A 20802-nucleotide genomic window follows, 5' to 3' on the forward strand; every position below is an offset into this window, starting at 1 on the left:
TGAGGCCTGACGCGGGCCGGGCACACGCCACACTGAGGCCTGACGCGGGGCCGGGCACACGCCACACTGAGGCCTGACGCGGGCCGGGCACACGCCACACTGAGGCCTGACGCGGGCCGGACACATGCCACACGCCACACTGAGGCCTGACGCGGGGCCGGGCACATGCCACACGCCACACTGAGGCCTGACGCGGGGCCGGGCACATGCCACACTGAGGCCTGACGCGGGCGGGGCACACGCCACACTGAGGCCTGACGCGGGGCCGGGCACACACCACGCTCAGACCAACTCAAAGTGGACAGAGGCCTGACCGGGCCCCGTCTGAAACGCTCCGGGAGAAACACGGGGCCTCTTAGGCAGACGGACCTGGAGACACGACACCAACATCGCGAGCAGCGACAACGAAAACCCAGACACAGGACTTCACCAAAACTTCAAGCTTTTGTGCCTCAAAAGATGATCAGCTCACGGATGGGACAAACCTTTGAAAACTGTCGTTCTGAGGAGGGAGCTGTGTCTAGAACATGTCAAGAACCACTACGATCGTTTCTGTACTTTGTTAACTTTACTTTCCCTGTGGCTTTTAGAGAGGGAGGAGCGGGGAGAGGAGCAGGGAGCAGTCGCCTCCTGTGTGCGTCCGACGGTGCACGGGACAGCGCTCCAGCTGCGCCACAGCGTCACGGCCACGGTCACGGCCACCGTCACAACCACAAGCACCTCAGGTGCACATGGGCGCAGGGTCTGAGGAGACATTGCCGCAGGGAGACAGAGGCCACGAGCACGTGGGGAGGTGCCCCCGTCACGCACCCCCAGGGAGACTCGAGTCGGGCCAGACACCGCCCTCAGCCACCGGCCGGCGAGGACTGATCTGCTTCCTTTGGAAAGGAAAACAGTGCGTTGCTGGGACCTGGAGACCTCAGGGACCCCTCCCTGGCATGGACGTGGGCTCTCGGCCGCGGTGGGAAACCGCCTGGCACTGCCCGGCCTGTTCCGGAGCCGCCACGTGGCCCGCTGCCACTCCCCTTGCGGTGCCCGCTCAGGGGACGTGGGAACATCTGTCCACAATCCCCTCGCACATGTCCCCGCAGATCACAGTGACCGGAAGGGGACAGCCCGGCGGCCACCCCGGCGAGTGAAGAGGTCAGCGGGGCCCAGCCAGCAGGGGCGGCCTCGGGAACACAGGAGGCCGCACACTGTGAGCCTTCATGCCCACAGTGTCCAGAGCAGACGCCTACAGACAGAACGCAGGTCAGGGCGGCTGGGGCTGTGGGGGAGGCAGGTGGCACCCACGCGGCCAGGGCCCTGCGGGTTTTAGCTGAGGAAACACTCTCAAGCGGCCGAGTGAGGGTGGCCCCGTTGCGCACACTGACCCGAGGACTCGTGCACGGCCCGGGTGAGCGCTCGGCATGAGTGCACCCCGACAGCCGTCTGTGCATCGATGCCCTCGCGGCAGGGAGCGCTGCCTTCTTGAGTGAAAGGTGCTGCTCGGACGGGAAACCCCGCCCTCACTCCTCCCCCGGCAACAGCGTCAGCCCAGACAGACCGCGGCCACGGGGGAGGCAGACACAGCTTCCAGAGGGGAGCCAGGCCGCCCTGCCCCAGCCTCTGGGCACTGAATGCCAGGACCGCATGCCAGACGGCACGGCCAGTGTAGCACGCCGAGAGCCAGAGCGGGCGGGGAGCCCCACCCAGGGGTTCCGGAACTCCCACAGTCAGCCAGAAAAGGACGGACAACCCTACAGGGAAACGGGCACAGGCTGGCTCAGGCACGTCCCCAGGGGGCTCATGCCAATGAACCCACAGAGAAGCACACACGCCCGCGCCAGGAGGCCCCAGCGAGCGGGCCGCCAGCTGGTGGGCGGGGCTCGGGCCGCGTCACTGGGGGAGTGCGAGTATATACAGCACCTGTGCGAGCGAGCACCCCACACCCACAAGTGGGTGCACACTCCCTGCGTCTGTGGCTGGACTGCACGCTGGAGCCCACCACATGGCCCTCGCCACAGCGGGTGAGGAAGGGGGAGTCACACAGACAAGCGGGACGTGCTGTGGTGAGGAGGGAGCTGGCGCGGCCCTGCTCGGGGCCACACAGCAGCGACCCCCCTTCCCCCACTTCTGCAGGCACCTCCCTGTGCGCCCGGCTGTGGGCCCGCCCAGGACGGTGGCAGTGGCTACAGCCTCGGGCAGCCCCGCTGACCTGGGGCTGGGCCTGGTCTTGGGGGTTTGCAGAACCTCCGGCCATCCCCGTGCCGGGAGCTCCCTGCATGTCTAGGGAGGAAGAGCCTGGCGCCCCATGTGCTGGTCCCAACCCTGGAGCCCATGTAGCCCTGGGACAGGTGCATGCCCCACCCGCGGTGCATCCCCACGGCCCCCCTCCCTGCGCTGGCCCTGCCCCCCTCGGTCACCTGCAGTCCCGCTCCAGCTCCTTGGACTCGTCGGTGCAGTAGAAGAACTTGCCCTTGAACAGCTGCACGGCGATGACGGCGAAGATGAACATGAAGAGCATGTAGACGATGAGGATGTTGAGCACGTTCTTCAGCGAGTTCACCACGCAATCGAACACGGCCTGGGGGGGGGTGCAGGCTCAGCACCGGCCCGGCAGGCGGGACCTCGGCCAGCTGCCTGCCGTGCGTCCCACCTCGGGAGGGAGGGGTCATCTCCGACGTGTCAAGTGGGCGGGTGGGGCCAGGAGAGGTGTCACGAGGCAGGTGCCTCAGAGCAGGGCCGCGCAGAGCCCAGAGCCCACATCAGGGCTGGGTCGGGGGAAGGGAGGGACCCGGGCCTCCTGGTGTCGGCAGGACACGCAGGCAGAGAAGCAGCCGCGCAGTGGCAGCCGGGCCCGGGCACGTGGGCATGCTCTGTGGCCCAGGGACTGTCCTTCTGGCTGTTTCCACACCCGGAAGCTCAGTGCTCCCTGCCCGCTGGCCTGGCCCCAGCCCTGCCTCTCGGAGCCGGGCTGACGTCCTGCCTGCCCTAGTGTGCAGTGGCCGGTGCACAGCATCTCCCGAGACACCGCCTGGCGCGGGGCTCGGACCCAGCAGCCGCGCCCACCTGCAGTGTTCCCGGGCACCTCCCGACACAGCCCCTCCGGCTGCCTCCATCACCTCCCAGCCCACCCTGCCCCCAGAACCCCTGCTGCCTGTGTCCCCAAGGCTCCCACCCCGAGGCTGCTCACACCACCTTACGCACAGCGCACCCTCCTTCACCCAACACCTCAGCCACACCACTCGGGGCCCTGCCCACCCCAGCACCCTCCGCCTCCTGCCTCCCCTGCCAGCTCCGCAGGAAGGACGGAGCCCACGGCACGGCTGGGAATGGCTCTCAGGGCGTCAGGGTGGAGAGGGCCCCTCCCCCGACAGGGCATGGGCTAAGCAAACCTCACATGGGGCTCCCTCAGCTCTGCTCACCCCCACCTCACACAGAAGCTGCCGTAGGACGTGGCCAGTGCGCACACACATGCATGCACGTGCATGCACCTTGTGCACACATGTATATACACACAGCCCACATGCGTGCTCGTGTGTGTGCAGGCCCGCACGCTCCTCACACCACCCGGCTCTCACCTTGAGCTTCGGCAGCCGCTTGATGGTCTTGAGGGGCCGCAGGACGCGCAGGACCCGCAGGGACTTGATGGTGTTGATGTCCTTCCCTTTGGAGCCTCTGGAAGGAGAACCGCACATGCAGACGCAGGCGGCACCCGGCGCCATCCCCACGCAGCCCCCTGGGCCCGGGCCTCCCCCTGCGTCTGCCTCGGGCCCCAGGGCAGAGGCGTGGGAGCTCGGAGGCCGTGCCTGGTGGGCACCACGGAGGCCTCCCCTCGAGTGGACAAGGGTCGGATCAGCAGCACCTGGGGCCAGGGAGCACCTGCTCTCCCAGCACGTCCGTGACCCGCCCGCCCGGCCCACACCAGCTGCCCTTGCCCCTGTGAGGCTGCCCTGGGAGCGAGGGGAGAGGGCAGCGCAGGGGCCAGCGGGCACAGTGCCACCCCAGCTCCCGAGGCTGCTTCCTCTCCCAGAGGAGGTCCCAGCACAGCCTGGATCTCCCTGCCTGTCCTCTGTCCCCGTGGAACACGCCTCCACATGGCAAGTGGCGGACGACTGACAGAAAGGGAGAGGAGGAGCCTGGAGGGAGTGAGGGGAGGAGACAGAAAAAGAGAGAAGCTGAGGAGGAAAGGAAGAAAGGGAGGCCTGGCCAGCATCGACCGGTTCGATTCCCGCTCAGGGCACAGGCCTGGGTTGCGGGCTCCATCCCCAGCGCAGGGCGTGTAGGAGGCAGCTGATCCATGATTCCTCCTCATCATTGATGTTTCTCTCCCTCTCCCTTCCTCTCTGAAATCAATACAAACACATTTTTATTTTATTTATTTATTTTTTAAATATATTTTATTGATTTTTTACAGAGAGGAAGGGAGAGAGAGAGAGAGTTAGAAACATCGATGAGAGAGAAACATCAATCAGCTGCCTCCTGCACATCTCCCACTGGGGATGTGCCCGCAACCAAGGTACATGCCCTTGACCGGAATCGAACCTGGGACCTTTCAGTCCGCAGGCCGATACTCTATCCACCGAGCCAAACCGGTTTCGGCAACAAACACATTTTTAAAAAAGAAGGGGGAAGGGAAGGAGGGAAAGGCGGGGAGAGGGGAGGCGGAAGAGCCACGGGGACAGAGTGAAGACAGCGACACAGGTGGTGGAGAGAGTGGCCGGGAGGGGAAGGAGGCGGGTGTGGAGCAGGCCCAGAGCCCAGCACCCGTGAGACCAGGCCAGGCCCCTCGGAGGGAACCTGGGGCTCCCTCAGGCCGGCAGGGCCCAGGAGCTGTCACTCTTTGGGGCCGCCCTCCTGCCACCCTGAAGCCGGGCAGGGGCCTCGGGGGGCCATGCTCAGGGCCAAGGCCACACCCACTGGGGCCGCGTGGGGCAGTGGCTAAGGCTCAGCGGCCACTTCTCCCCACGTTCAGGGGACCTGCCTGTCAGGGGAGCGGGGCCCCCAGTCTCCTTAGGCTCCAGCCAAGCTAGAGCCTCCGGGTCCCTCCCCTGGGACCCTGCTGGGGCCTGCGTTCCAAAAGCAGATCAACACCCCTGCAGCCAGGCTGTCCCGGCTCCGCATGCCGCCAGCTACTCCCTGACCCTCCCCAAACCAGCCTCGCAGCTCCCGCTGAGCCAGCCTGGGAGGGGCCTGCGGGCACCTGAGGGGGCAGGCGAGAGCCCTGCCCTTGTTTCCTAGGAAACAGACGCTCTCTCGGTCCGGTCCGGGCTCTGAGGCAGAGGCTGCCTTCTCTCTGCCAGCCCTGTCCTGCTCTCCCTCTGGGGCACCTGGCTGGGTCTCCCTGCCCCTCCCTCTCGCTCCAAGTTCCCTGTCGAACACGCCTCCACATGGCAAGTGGTGGCCGAGCTGTGCCCTCCTCCATAGAGGTGAGGCCCCAGGAGGGAGGGAGTGCCAGGCGTCGGGGGCGGGCAGAGAGGAGGCCGAGCCTCCGAGAACAGAGGGGGCAGCGGGCCCCACCTGGTCACAGCAGCCCGTGGAGCGGCCCTCGGGCTCTCGCTCCGGCCGCCTACACTCACTTGGGACACCTGGTCCTGACCCCACGGAGGACCGTCCCCACCCAGCCCCCAGGCTCCGCCAGGCCAGGGGGCACCGCCTGGGAGGTGGCTCCGGCAGCATGCAGCCCGGAGGTGGAGCTGATGAGAGGTGAGGTATGACGCGGCCCGAGGGCAGCTGAGATGTGGGCGGTGTGAGGGGACAGGGGAGGCATTACCCCATGAAGCTCCTACAACAGGGAGTCCAGCAACAAGGAGACAAAGAGAAGAGAGTCAGTGAGGAGGCCTGGCTGGGCGAGAGGAGGACCCGCCCTCCACGCCTGCGGGTCGTCCTGTCTCCGCATCTCCTGCCACCGCTCGCCCTGGGAACCCCGGCTCCGCCCAGCCCCACACCTGCCCCAGCCCCAGGCCCAGCCACGCAGGGGAACCAGAGAAAATGGCCTGGACCCCAGGACGGCGCCCACCAGCACCCCAGCTCCGCCCATGGGAGCCGCCGAGGGCAGGGGGGCTGCCCAGAGGCCGAGAGCAGACCAGCCCGAGGCTGCCCCCAACTTTAGAACCAGGGCTGGTGGGGGACGCACCGGCTAGAGGTCCTCCCACCCAGCCCAGGCCAAGCAGAAGGACGGAGCTACAGGCAGCCTGGAGGCCAGCGGTCCCCTACACCCCACCGCGCACCTGGGGCTGCAGACGTGGGTACTTACGAGAAGGCAAACGCCACCAGGGCCCCACTGACCACAATGAAGTCCAGAATGTTCCACAGGTCCCGGAAGTAGGCCCCCGGGTGCAGCAGCAGTCCCAGGTCAATCATCTTCAGGGAGAAGTGCAGTTTAGGGCGGTCACTTCAGGGAAAGGGCGGGCAGACCCAGAGCCGCGGGGTGGGGGAGGGGGCCCAGGTCACGTCCTCCTGCCCGACATCCGGAAAGCGGGGACCCTGGTCAGGCGTGCGGGGCGCTCTCCCCACTGACTGACGCTGCGGTGAGTCTGTAGTGAGCGACCCCCCCGAGTCCCCATGTGTGTGTGGGGGGCACGTGAGAGCCCTGAGGGAGGCTGGGTCACTCACCTTTATCACCATCTCGAAGGTGAAGACGCCCGTGAAGATGTAGTCCATGTACTTCAGGACCTGCAACCGGGGATTGCTCTCAGGAGGCCAGCCCGCCGCTGGGCGTTCGGGCTCCAGGTCCCCCCGACCTCGGGGCGGACAACCCGTCAGCCAGGGCCCATCTGCCCTCTTCCTGCTGCTCCTGGCAGGCGCGGCGCTGGGCCCTGGCCGCCCCTGCACCCCCACAGCGCTCACGTTGTTCCGGGGCGAGTCTGCGCGCACGGGGTCCTCTGCGGCCAGGGCGATGCTGCTCAGCGCGATGACCACGAGGATGACCATCTCGAAGTACCGCATGGTCACGATGTAGTGGCAGAGGCGGCGGAGCCTGGGGGCAAAGTGGGGCTCAGCCGTGGCCCCTCCCTGCCGCCTGCTTGGTCTCTCCCGCAGGAAGCTGGGCTCTGAGCTGGTGGGCGGGTGCGGAGGCCCGGAGGGCGCCCTGGGAAGGGGCGGCTGCAGCATGCAGCGGGCTGAGCGCTGCTGTTCCGATGGGGGGGGGGGGGTCACTGAACACAGGGCACAGGCTGAGCAGGGTGACGGGAGACTCAGAAGCTGATGACGCCGGAGAGTCCCCAGAGGTGGGGAGACCCCTCCGTGGGAACAGTGAGGCGGACCCAGTGACCAGGAGGAGGACCCGGCCGTCGTGTCACCTGCCGGGCACACCTAGCACCTAGCGGTCAGTGCTTGTGGTCACGGGCCGTGGGCGAGCGGCATGGCGCAGGCGGGCGGGAGGGACTCACAGGTTGGTGGGGCTGAGACAGAACATGGAGCTGTAGGGGACGATGGGCCGGGGGCCGCTCCGCATCACGCCATCGGCCTCCGCCTCCTTCCCCTCTGCCTGGCTCTCCAGGTCCACGTTGCCACCTGCAAGGAAGGGGCCGCCAGGTGAGGGGGGTGGCCCACAGGTCTCACCGGGCAACAGGTGCTGTCCGGCCTCCCTCACGGGAAAGGGGTGTGGCTGGGAGCCCCGCTCCCTCAGCCCCGGCGGGGCCTCGGGGTCCCGGACCACAGACCCCTCCGGAGCCTGCTGGGCGCACCGCCTGGGGTTCGTTCCCAGGCCCCTCCCAGACCATCCTGACTCGGCACCGCCCCCTCGGTCGGTTCCGCACATCAGGCTTCTCAGTCCAGGGCCACGCAGATCCCGCCACCCCGCACAGTGCTGCCCCCACACCATGAGTGCCGACCCTGACGTCCAGCCCACTCCCGGGGCCACACTGCCCCGGATCGGCGATGCCCACGGCTGGACGCAGGTTACCCGCCAGGAAAGGGGAGCTGACAGAACTCACAAGTCAGGGAGCAGGAAACCAAACGCAAGCAGCGCGGGGAGTCCCCACGGGGAAGCCCAGACCCAGGGCCTCACCCCACCCTCCCGACCCGGCTGAGGCCCCTCTGCGCCCCGTGCAGAAGGGCGGACTCTGCTCTCAGAAGGGCCAGGGCCGCCCTCGCAGGCCTGTGGGAACCGTGGGCCCGTGTCCGGGGCTCCGTCAGCCCAGCCCCTGAGAAAGGCGCTCAGTCAATCGTATGGGAACTGAGTGAAACCCCCCCACACCGAGCAGCACGGCCCCGGAGCGGCGGCAGAACCGGATTCACACCCAGCGGTTCTGAGACCTGAGGTGAGGAATATGAAATAACTGAATATAAATATGGGAAGAAATTGTAAAAATCTGTCTTAAAAAAACAAGCAACAAAATGCCATACAACTGACCGGCGTGCCAATGGCCTGGGGCCCCGGCTGAGAACGGCCCGGCCTCCCCTGTAAACCGCCACCAAGCGGAGCGAACACACCGCAAGGCTTCCAGGCGCTGGACCCGGCAACACGTCAACACGACAGAACTGCAAGTGCCACCCCTGGGGGGGGGGGCGGCCAAGGGGCCCAGTCCCGCCCAGAGCAGCCCCGCCCAGAGCAGAGGAGGAGGAGAGGGAGGAGGGGGAGGAGACAGTGTGGGGACAGGGGCAAGACCAGAGGGACGTGCAGAGGGAGCGAGGCTCTGCTCACCGTGGGGGAAAGTGGGGAGGGGGGTTGGGGGAGAGAGGGGAAGGGTGGAGGGAGGAGGGGGAGGAAGGGAGGTCTCCCGCGCCGGGCAGGAGCCCACAGAGGTGCGGGCGCTGCTGTTTGGTGAGGCTTGTTCTTGGCAATATTGTGTCTGTTAGGTTCTGGCTACGAAGTGGCAGAGATCCTGACTCCCCGGCTCTTCTCCTCCCACAGGCGGCTCCTCCTCAGCGATGCGATGCCGGGAGCAGTCCTGGCGGAGGGAGACTTGGGGAAGGGAGAGCTGCCCTGGAGGAAGGCCTGAGCGCACGAAAGGGAAGCGGAAACGGCCTAGAAAGTGAAGAGAGACTGGGAGCGGGGCGCAGGCGGGGAGTGGGGAGCCACACCCCCCCCCACAGCCGCCACCCAGGGCGGGATGGGAGGGCGGCCACTAACCACCGGACAGAATTCATCGTCTCTAAGCGGTAGGAGAGGAACAATGTGGTGACCAAGCAAATGAGCAAGCCGTTATGCAACCTCAGAACTGAGGGAGAGGCGGAAAAAGGGGACACTGTCAAGTCCACGCCGGATGGAGCAGATCCAAGAAAGTAACCCTCACCGGGCGCGTGCGCGGGCGGGCGTGGCCGTGACCTGCCCGTGACAGGGCCTAACGGCCGTTCCTAGGACTTCACCAGAGACAAGCCTGGCACACAGGCCACGGAAGGGCTGCACGTCCAACGGGGACACGTGCCCCTCGGCCACGCTCACTAGAGAGACGCGCGGGGATGTTCCCGGCAGAAGCCCCAGCACGGAGGCTCACGTGACAGCAGGCCCGGTTCTGGAGACACAGCTCCACACATAAGTAAAGAAGCTCCAAATGCAGGAGGCAAACGCGTGTATTTTAATAAGTTTTTAAGGAGAAAGTAAAGGAAAAAGCCCCATAAAAGAGATCAGAAATGCCGTGACTATGGTAGAACATGCAGCACTGTCGTCTGTTCCAGGCTTTGTCTGATCGGCGGGTTTCAGACTGTTCACAGCTGCGATCAGTGAGGAAATGTGCGGCAAAGGCAGAGCCGACGGCCCACGAGAGGTTTCAAATCACCTCGCTCACTCAGCCAGTCAGGCAGGCAAAACCCTAGTGAGTGCAGGATGTTTAGCAGAGCAACTAGGAAACGGTTCAGACAAATAGAAAAGCCACGTCCCCGAGATGCAGGAAAACACATGCCCTAAAGCGCAGGGACATTCACCAACGCCGCCCGCGTGCTGCGCCGTAAGCAACTGGACGTGTCTCAGAGCAGCCCACGCGCAGGCGGGGATCGCGTGCCGTCCGCTCGTCGAAGCTCCTCTGGCTGGACCCCTAGTCAAGGCGACACGGGACGGAGGAGCAGGAGGAAGCGAGCAGGTGGACTGCACATGCGCCGCGTGAAGAACAAGGTGGAGTCGGCACAGCCAGGCTCACAAAGCCACTGAGACCCCACGGGAGTCCCGGGGGACAGAGCGCTTCACGCTAACCAGCCCGAGGACTAGAACCTAAAACTGCTGAACTTCCGGTGCCTGGTGCCTACGGGAACCCATGTGCGCCCTCTGCAGAACGGGGGAAGCAGGTCCGCGCACCTGGCGGCCTGAGATCACCACTCAGACCAACCCAGAGGCCAAGGATGCGGGGCGGCCCTGCTCCCTAAGACGCTCAGCTCTTCTGCTTCTTAACACTCCGGTGTGACCCGCAGTGGACCCCGATTTGCAATCTTAAGACCCTGGAGTAAACCTGTCATTGAATTCTGGAGAGCATCCTCATTCATGGCACTCAGCGGGCAGTACGGACGGGGTCCCTGGGACCACGGGCCCCAGAGGACACTCTGACAGCCGAGGCTTCCTCACCGTCCTGGACTAGGAGGCAGGAGGCTGGGACTTCCGGGCAGACAGAGGCGTGGACATGTAAGCAAAACGTGCTGGGACCCGAGTCAACTGGGCACAGAGAAGAGCGAGTCACTGCAGGAGGCAAACGTGCCCTCACCACACACAGGTCATGTCCTCTCGCCAGTACCATTAGTTAGAGACCAGGCAGTTATCAGAGACAAAGATTAATCGAGGTTCAAATTTTACAACTGGAAATTGAAAAACAAACTTTAAAGTTCATGAGTCAAAAATTATATTCAGAGGCAGTGTAACTGTATCTACACAGAAAACAAAATAATCTACAGGAAAATTATTTAGAGTAACAAGAGAGATTGTCAACTCTGTGGCTGGATAAAAAAAACCTGCTTACATTTCTATACAAGAGGAGCAAATAATTAGAAATATAATTTTCTTAAAAAGAATATCATTTTAAAAACAGAATTCACCAAGCAGAAAGACAAAAGAAGGGATTTTAGGGCAGTGAACCTACTCTGTCCAGTTATAATGATACATATCATTGTGTCTACCACATTGGCCCACACCCACAGCACCGACAGCCGGGAGTGGCCTCACGCGAGCTGTAGGCTCCGGTGGCAGTGGCAGGCGGTGTGGGCGCACTGACTCTAACGAGTGCACCACCCGTGGGTGCGGATGGTGAAGGAGGCTGCCCCCATGTGGAGCCTGGCAGGGGCCTACGGCAAAGCTCCCGTACCTCCTGCTCACTATGACCGAAAACCTAGAACTTTTCTAAAAAAGTAAAAAGACAAAAATTTTCAGGAAAAGACCAAAGAGATACAAATACAAAATCAAATAGTTAAATTAAAACCTTATAATCTGGTTAATTTCCAAAACAGAAAGAATTCATACAACTCAACAAAAGGAAGACAAACAATTCAATTAAAAAACGGGCAAAAGACCTGAATAGACGTGTCTCCAAGGAGGACATACAGAGGCCAATAGGAACATGACAAGGAAGGTCCGACATCACTCATCACCAGAGAGGCACACGAAAGCCACAGTGAGATGTCACCTCACACCGGCCAGAATGGCCGCCATCGATCACCCAACAGACAACAGTGCTGGAGAGGTGTGGAGCAGCGGGGACCCTGCAGCTCGGGCATATCCGGACGACGTTCTCACCACCCGAGCTACCTGGCCAGGACGGAATAAGTTTCCAAAAGGATCAGAAAGTCAAATAAAAAACAGGCAAAGTAATCCAAGATCTATATAACTGGAATGCCTGAAAAACAAAAATAAAACTATGTACTAGAACGAACATTTAAGTGCATAATCCCAGAAATTTTTCCTGAAGTGAAATAGCACCCACCAATTGATTTTTAGCAAAAGTGCCCAAGTAACTCCATCGGAAAAGGAGAGCCTTTCCACAAATGGTAATGGAACAGACGGACATCCGTGGGGGGTCTCAGCCCTGGCCTAATGCCCTGTGTGAAAGCTAATTCCAGATGTCAGTTTCCAGGGAGCTGACATACAAGCACTTCCCTGCTTCACCCCACTAAGCAGTGCCACAGTAGACCAGCTAAGACAAAGACTTAACTAGGACTCACAGGCTAATAACATAATATCAACATGTCTAGGTCTACCAGTTGTCACACCAAGAATCAGGAAAATATCCACTTCAATGAGAAAAGACATTCAACAGACACCAAATAATACAGAAGTTAGAATTATCTGACAATAATGCAAAGTTCATAAATCTGCTTCAACAGACTATTAAGAACACATTTGAAAAAAATATCAGAAACAGAAAACCTTAGCAAAGAATTAGAAGATATAAATAACCAAATATAAATTTTATAACTGAAAAAATATAATAACTGAAATTAAAATTCAATAGGTGGGCTTAACAGCAGAATGGAGCATACAGAGGAGAGAATCAGTGAACTGAGAGACAGAACAAAAGAAATTACCCAATCTGAACAACAGAGAAAAATAGACTGAAAAAAGTTAACAGAGTCTCAGAGACCTTCGAGACTATAACAAAAGATCTACCATTCACGTCAACAGAGTCCTGAAAAGAAAAGAGAAAGAGGGCAGAGCTGAAGACGTATTCAAAGACATAATGGATGAAATACTCCAAATTTGGCAAAAAGACATAAACCTACAAATTCAAGAATCTGAGCAAACCCCAAACAGGATAAGCCTAAAGCAACTCATACCAACATACATCATAATCAAACTTCTGAAATATAAAGACAAAGAAACAAATCTTGAAAGCAGCGAGAGAGAAACATCTTACCTATAGGAAGAAAACAATTCGAATGACAGTAGATTTCTCATCAGAAACCATGGAGGTCACAAGGAAGAGGCACACGTTTTTTCAAGTGCTGAAAAAAAAAGAACTGTCAACCCAGAATTCTATACCCAGTAAAAATATCCTTCAGGAATGAAGGGAAAATCAAGACATTATCAGATGAAGGAAAACTAAGAGAATCTGTCACCCACAGGCCTACACTAAAAGAATGACCAAGGAAGGTCCTCTAAACAGAATATAAATTATGAAAGAAGAAATACTGGAGTATCAGGAAGAAAGCAAGAACAAAAGAAGGAGTAAAAATATGAGCAAATACAATATACTTTCTTCTCTTAAATTTCCTAAATTTCTAGGGTGAAGCAAAAGTTATAACACATATTGGTGTGGTTCTAAATATATGCACAGGAAATATTTATGACAATCTATATAATAAAACCCTAAGCGACCATTATGGTGGAATGACCAGAACAGCCGGTCGCTATGATGTGCACTGACCTCCAGGAGGCAGACGCTCAATGCAGGAGCTTCCCCCTGGTGGTCAGTGTGCTCCCACGGGGGAGCGCCACTCAGCCAGAAACCAGGCTCACCACGGGCGAGCACAGCCGAGGTGGCGGGAGCCTCTCCCGCCTCTGCAGCAGCGCTAAGGAGCAGCGAGCTGAGCAGTAAGGAGCTGAACAGTAAGGAGCAAGGGATCCCAGATTGCGAAAGGGATGTCTGACTGCTGGCTTAGGTCTGATCCCCACGACTGCCAGCTTAGGCTTGATTCCTGGGGGATCGGGTCTAACCCGGCAGGCAGACATCCCCCGAGGGGGCCCGGACTGTGAGAGGGCACAGGCCGGGCTGAGGGACCCCTCTGCCCCCAGTGGACGAATTTTGTGCACCGGGCCTCTAGTTAAACTATATATGGGGAGGAAAAAAGGAGTGAAGTTCTCATGCTTCACTCTGACTGGTACAGTGATAACTTTAGTATACTGGAGCAAGTTATTGTATAATGCAGTGGTCGGCAAACTCATTAGTCAACAGAGCCAAATATCAACAGTACAACGATTGAAATTTCTTTTGAGAGCCAAATTTTTTAAACTTAAACTATATAGGTAGGTACATTGTTATTAACTTAATTAGGGTACTCGTAAGGCAGAGGAAGAGCCACACTCAAGGGGCCAAAGAGCCGCATGTGGCTCGCGAGCCGCAGTTTGCCGACCACTGGTATAATGTAATACCCAGAGCAAACATTAAAAAAAAAATACAGCGATACAGTAAAAAAATGCTAAAGTTAAAGCAAAATGAATTCTTAAATATATACAAGTAACCCAAGGAAGGCAGGGAAAAGAAGCCAGAGAAAGAAAAAACAGAAAAACCAAAAGGAAACCACAACAGCAGTCTGAAGCCATAACATATATAATTACATTAAATCCGCTGAAACCGGTTTGGCTCAGTGGATAGAGCGTCGGCCTGCGGACTGAAGGGTCCCAGGTTTGATTCCGGTCAAGGGCATGTACCTGGGTTGCGGGCACATCCCCAGCGGGAGATGTGCAGGAGGCAGCTGATCGATGTCTCTCTCTCATCGATGTTTCTAACTCTCTGTCTCTCTCCCTTCCTCTCTGTAAAAAATCAATAAAATATATTTAAAAAAATAAATGTAAATAGTCTGTGCCCAAAGGACAGAGCTGACAGAATGAATTAAAAACACGAACCAACTATATGCTGTCTAAGCAAACTCGCCTAAAAATGTAACGATGCAGCTAGTTTGAAAGTGAAAATGTGAAAGACACAGCAGAAAACTAAAGCAAGAGTGGGGCATGTTCACGTCGGATAAGGGAGACATCAGAGCAAAGAAAACGGCTGTACAGGGAGACACACAGCACAGGGCTGAGGGTCAGTCCTTCAGGAAGACACAGCCTAGCTGTGTGTGTCCTCACACACAAAGCTGCCAAGTATGTGAGACACAACCAACAGGACGGGAAGGAGAACCAGATAAACCCACGCTCACTGTGGAGACAGCACGCTCCTCGGCAGCTGAGACGGGAAGTCCCTCTCACCCAGAGTCTGCAGCCCGCGCACAGACCGAGGGCACTCCCAGAGCCGTCTGCCCAGCAGCAGCGCGTCTTCCCCAGCACCCACAGCGCGGACTCAGATATGCCACCTCCTGGCTGTCCACCAACCTCACCAGGTTTCCAAGACTTGAAACCACAGAGTGTGCACACTGACCAAAGGCAGGAGTCAGTGACAAAAAGGCCACAAAAGCTCCCAACCCTTGGAGACCAAGCGACATACTTCTCAGTAACCAGAGTCAGAAAGAGCCTGCGCGGAACATTTCAAAACGCGACTGGACGAACACGAAAATACGCAGAAACCGTGGGGCACAGACACCACAGCCTGCAGAGAGAACGCGTGTCCCTCAGCGTTCACGTTAGAAAGGAGGGCATGACTCCAGTCAGCAATCCAACCTCCCAGCTCAGGACACCAGCCAACAGCAAAACAAACCCAAGCAAACAGAAAGAGGAAGATAAAGAGCAGAGAGCCGATGCGATTGGAAACAGAAAAACAAGAGAAAACCAGTGAAAAGATCAATGAGATTAACAAACTTCTAGCAAGACTGACAAATGACCGAACTCAAGAATGAGACAGGGCTGGCCCCACGGTCCCAAGGAAGCAGACGATGCGGGCACTGTCACCACACACCGCCAACCTGACCCCCACCCGGATGGCCCAGCCCCTTCCACCAGCTACTGCGCCGCCTGCGGTGACAGACCACACAGCCTCTGACCAGCGACAAGCAGCTTACATCCCAAGGAGAAACGTTTCACTGGCAAATTCTTCCAAACATTTCAACAAGAATTAGCACCAGTTCTACACAATCTCCTCCAAAAACAGAAGAGACATTTTCCCATTCATTGTATGAGTTCAGTCTTTTGACACCAAAACTAGATGCAGCACAAAAAAGAAAGCTACAGACCAGCACCCTCACGAACACAGAGCAAACGCCTAACAAAACAGCAGCAAGTGGAACTCAGGAATATGTAACAGGAATTCCATGCAGCGACTGGTAGAATTTATCCCAGGGATGAAGGGCTGCTGAGTATTTGAAAATCAATATAAACTAGCACACAGGGCGGGCCAAAGTTGGTTTGCAGTGTTGGTACGCAAAACAATACAATAACGAATCAATAATAATACGAGAATAAACTGTGTTCCACAGACACAGCCGTAAACCTCCTTTAGCCCAGGAGAAAAACTCATGATCCTATCAATGGGGACAGAAAGTTACCTGACAAAATGCAGCACTTATTCAATATAGAAACTCTCCCCAAAGGGGACACAGCAGAATCTGACGAAGCGCACCGACAGAACCTAAAAACGGAATCAGAACTGCTGCCAGCCTCCCACTTGAGGGTGACAGACGGACGGACGGACGGGCTCCCTCCATAGCGGGCAGAGAAGGGGCGGTCCGCCCGCAGCTGCCACCTGACCTTGCCCTGAAGGCGCCGCAGGGCCAGGAGGGAGGAAGGAAAGGAAAGGTCGCAGGTCAGAGTGGCTGCGGGTGCAGGTGCCCCACGTCGGAGGCCCCGGGGAGCCCCAGGCACCAGGGGAAACACAACCCAAGTTACACGACTTCTTTAAAACTTAATGAAACACAGACACCAGATGTCACCGTCTATAGGACACAATGAAATTAGTGATTGGAGGGAAATTCATAGCCTTAAGTAATCATATAATAAAAATGAAAGAATAAAATAAACCAAGTTTCCAGAAACTAGAAAAGGAACAACAAAGTAAAACCAAGAAGGCACAGAAGACACAATCCTGCCAAGAGCTGGTCTCAGCCCTCTAGCCTCCAGCATTGTGAGTAAATAAATTTTGGGGTTTTAAGCCAACAAATAATTAATTAATTAATAAAGGCAGCAGGAAAATAGTAAAGTTGGAAAGAATTACTTAAAAAAACATATAGAACTAATAAATAAATTAAAATACTGTCTTTTTAAGTAAAAATCTACAAAAAAAATATAACCACTAACTAATCAAGAAAAAAGGGGAGGACACAAAACATTCAGGATAAAAATGACAAGCAAGAGAAAACACTGAATGAGAGGACAGTTTTTGTTTGTTAATCCTCACGTGAGGATATTTTTTTCCGTTGATTTTTAGAGAGCGTGGGGAGGGGGGAGGGAGAAAGGGAAGGAAGGAGGGAGCAGGAGGAGGAGCGGGAGAGAAAGAGAGAGAGAGAAAGAGAGAGATCGATCAATTGGTTGCCTCACCACACACCCCAATCAGGACCGGTCCGGAGATTGAACCTGCAGCCCAGGTATGTACCCTTGTTTGATCCCCAGCCTTGGTCGGGGCATGTGCCAAGGCAACCAATCGATGTGTCTCTCTCACATCAATGTTTCTCTCTCCCTCTCTCTTTCTCACTCTCACTCCCTCCCTTCCACTCTCTCTAAAAATCAATGGAAAGAAGAATCAAGTGAATAGGAGAACCACGATGGCGGCATAGGTTAACGCCGGAGTTTGCTGCTTTGAACAACTACTTCAAAAGTGAAACTAAAACACGGAACGGACATCACCCAGAACCACAGGAACGCTGGCTGAGTGGAAGTCCTACAACTAGGAGGAAAGAGAAACGCATACGGACACTCAGAGGAGGCGCAGTGCTGAAGTCAAATTCTGAGGTACGGAGTGCGCAGAGCGGGCTGGCGGCGGAGGGCGCGGTTGGCGTTTTCAATCGGGAGGGAGTCGCAGACTCTGAGCTCCAGATCCGGGCGAGTCTTTAGGGACCCAGACTCAAACGGGAGAAGCGGGACTGTCTGGCTTCGGTCAGAGCGAGTGCAGCTTTCTCTCCGAGCTTTGCAGCGGGTGCTGGGACTCAGAGAGGCAGAGCCCCTGGGGACAGGACTGAGAGCCGCCATAACTGCTCTCTCCGGCCCACCCTGTTGATCCTGTGCGACCCGCCCCGCCCAAGCCCTGCACAGAGGCATTTGCCGGATAGCCTCAGGCAAAGGCTAGATTAGCACCTCCCTAGAGGACAGAAGTTCTCTCACTGCTGACACAGCTGATTCGCACAGCCACTTGGCCTGGAGGTCAAACCCTCCCTGGAATTAGCTACAACAATCAAGATTTATCTATAAGACTGCGAACAAAGACCACTAGGGGGTGCGCCAAGGAAGCATAACAAAATGTGGAGACAAAGAAACAGGACAAAATTGTCAATGGAAGAAATAGAGTTCAGAACCACACTTTTAAGGTCTCTCAAGAACTGTTTAGAAGCTGCCGATAAACTTAATGAGATCTACACGAAAACTAATAAGACCCTCGATCTTATATTGGGGAACCAACTAGAAATTAAGCACACACGGACTGAAATAACGAATATTATACAGACGCCCGACAGCAGACCAGAGGAGCGCAAGAATCAAGTCAATGATTTGAAATGCGAGGAAGCAAAAAACATCCAACCGGAAAAGCAAAATGAAAAAAGAATCCAAAAATGCGAGGATAGTGTAAGGAGCCTCTGGGACAGCTTCAAGCGTACCAACATCAGAATTATAGGGGTGCCGGAAGATGAGAGAGAGCAAGATATTGAAAACCTATTTGAAGAAATAATGACAGAAAACTTCCCCCACCTGGTGAAAGAAATGGACTTACAGGTCCAAGAAGCGCGGAGAACCCCAAACAAAAGGAATCCAAAGAGGACCACACCAAGACACATCATAATTAAAATGCCAAGAGCAAAAGATAAAGAGAGAATCTTAAAAACAGCAAGAGAAAGAAACTCAGTTACCTACAAGGGAATACCCATACGACTGTCAGCTGATTTCTCAACAGAAACTTTGCAGGCCAGAAGGGAGTGGCAAGAAATATTCAAAGTGATGAATACCAAGAACCTACAACCAAGATTACTTTATCCAGCAAAGCTCTCATTCAGAATTGAAGGTCAGATAAAGAGCTTCACAGATAAGGAAAAGCTAAAGGAGTTCATCACCACCAAACCAGGATTATATGAAATGCTGAAAGGTATCCTTTAAGAAGAGGAAGAGGAAGAAAAAGGTAAAGATACAAATTATGAACAACAAATATGCATCTATCAACAAGTGAATCTAAGAATCAAGTGAATAAATAATCTGATGAACAGAATGAACTGTTGATTATAATAGAATCAGGGACATAGAAAGGGAATGGACTGACTATTCTTGGGGGGGAAAGGGGTGTGGGAGATGTGGGAAGAGACTGGACAAAAATCGTGCACCTATGGATGAGGACAGTGGGTGGGGAGTGAGGGCGGAGGGTGGGGCGGGAACTGGGAGGAGGGGAGTTATGGGGGGAAAAAAAAAGGAACAAATGTAATAATCTGAACAATAAAGATTTAATTAAAAAAAAATAAAAATAAAAATAAAAATCAATGGAAAAAATACCTTCGGATGAGAATTAACAAAAATAATAATAGTAATAATAGATGACAGAGCCCTAACTGGTTTGGCTCAGTGGATAGAGTGTCAGCCTGCGGACTGAAAGGTCCCAGGTTCGATCCAGTCAAGGGCATGTACCTTGGTTGCGGGCACGTCCCCAGTAGGAGGTATGCAGGAGGCAGCTGATTGATGTTTCTCTCTCATCGATGTTTCTAACTCTCTATCCCTCTCCCTTCCTCTCTGTCAAAAAATCAATAAAATATATTTAAAAAAATAATAGATGACAGAACTTGCATTACAATATTTGATTTTCAGAAACGGATTTGTGGTGATATGCAGATAACTACTGAGCATTAATATCTAAACATATAACACTCAAACGTAAGACAAGGAAGCTACAGAACTCATCTCACTTTAAAGTATCAACCCTCAAATCCTACATAACACATTGATAAACAGAACCCAGCCCCACATGAAAAAATAGATATGATAACCATGTGGGGTTTAAGATCGCAAAGACAGTTCAATATCAGAAAATTCATACTATGAACCCCCAGGTTTTGTGGGTGATCTCTAGGGACGATGAAAGGCCTTCAGGAAATTTAACATCTGCAGATCAATATACTTAATGGAAAAGGAACTGATGGATCCTGCGACATGATTTTACACACACACACGCACACACACGCACACACGTCTCTCAAACCTAGAGCCCATGTTACCTGGTGTAGGCAAACACCAGGCAGGGGCCCATGAGCGCCGTTGCTCTCTGACCCTGTGCTGGCCACGGCAATAAGGCAAAGGAAGTGACAACAAGAGGCATAACTCGGGAGAGGAATGGTTAGAAAGGGCTACATCTGCAGGAGTTTCGATACTATACTTAGAGAACCGATGCTAAAACTGATCAACAATTTGAGAATCCAAAAAAGTAATAGGATACGAAACGAACATATAAAAGCCATTAGCCTAGATTTCAGCTTCTGGCAGAAGTAATAGCAGAGAGCAGAATCCCTCCCATCAGTGAAAATAAAAACACCAGAAATTAAGAGAATGAAAAGACCAGCCACAAACTGGAAGATAACATTTGCAAGCCACATATCTAATAAAGGACTTGTATCCAAAATATACAAATAAATCTTAAAACTCAAACAACTTAAAAACAAGCCAATTAAAAAACTGGGCAAACGTGCTGACTCCTAAAACTAGAAATCAGTAATAGAAAGATAACCGGAGAAGTCCCACAGTATGCATTTCTAATAACACATGGGCCAGATAAGAAATCTCAAGAGAAATTTTTAAGTATTTTTAACTAAATAAAACTGAAAACACAACTTATCCAACTTTGTCAGGCAATGCTACGAGGGAAATGCGTAGCTTTGAGAGCACACATTAGAAAAGAAAGATCTAAAATCAATACTCGAAGCTCCCACCTTAGGAAATCAGAGAAAGAAAAGAAAAGCAGCCGAGGCCGGTTTGGCTCAGTGGATAGAGCGTCGGCCTGCGGACTGAAGGGTCCCAGGTTTGATTCCGGTCAAGGGCATGTACCTGGGTTGCGGGCACATCCCCAGTGGGAGATGTGCAGGAGGCAGCTGATCGATGTTTCTCTCTCATCGATGTTTCTAACTCTCTGT

General features: G+C 55.2%; 1 protein-coding gene across 2 annotated transcripts in view; it reads right to left on the reverse strand.

Annotated features, from left to right (window-relative positions):
- The window catches only part of CACNA1B (calcium voltage-gated channel subunit alpha1 B), a 108695-nt gene that overhangs the window by 29709 nt on the left and 58184 nt on the right, over positions 1-20802 (reverse strand). For both annotated transcript variants that reach the window (XM_059658543.1, XM_059658542.1), the window contains 6 exons: positions 7374-7497; positions 6832-6961; positions 6598-6657; positions 6239-6345; positions 3564-3660; positions 2406-2566 (listed from right to left, as the gene is read on the reverse strand). In XM_059658543.1, the coding sequence (XP_059514526.1) occupies positions 2406-2566; positions 3564-3660; positions 6239-6345; positions 6598-6657; positions 6832-6961; positions 7374-7497 (679 nt within the window). The remainder of the gene's footprint in view (positions 1-2405; positions 2567-3563; positions 3661-6238; positions 6346-6597; positions 6658-6831; positions 6962-7373; positions 7498-20802) is intronic.

This window comes from Myotis daubentonii, chromosome 11 (genome assembly GCF_963259705.1).
Source record: "Myotis daubentonii chromosome 11, mMyoDau2.1, whole genome shotgun sequence".
Taxonomy (NCBI): Eukaryota; Metazoa; Chordata; class Mammalia; order Chiroptera; family Vespertilionidae; genus Myotis; species Myotis daubentonii.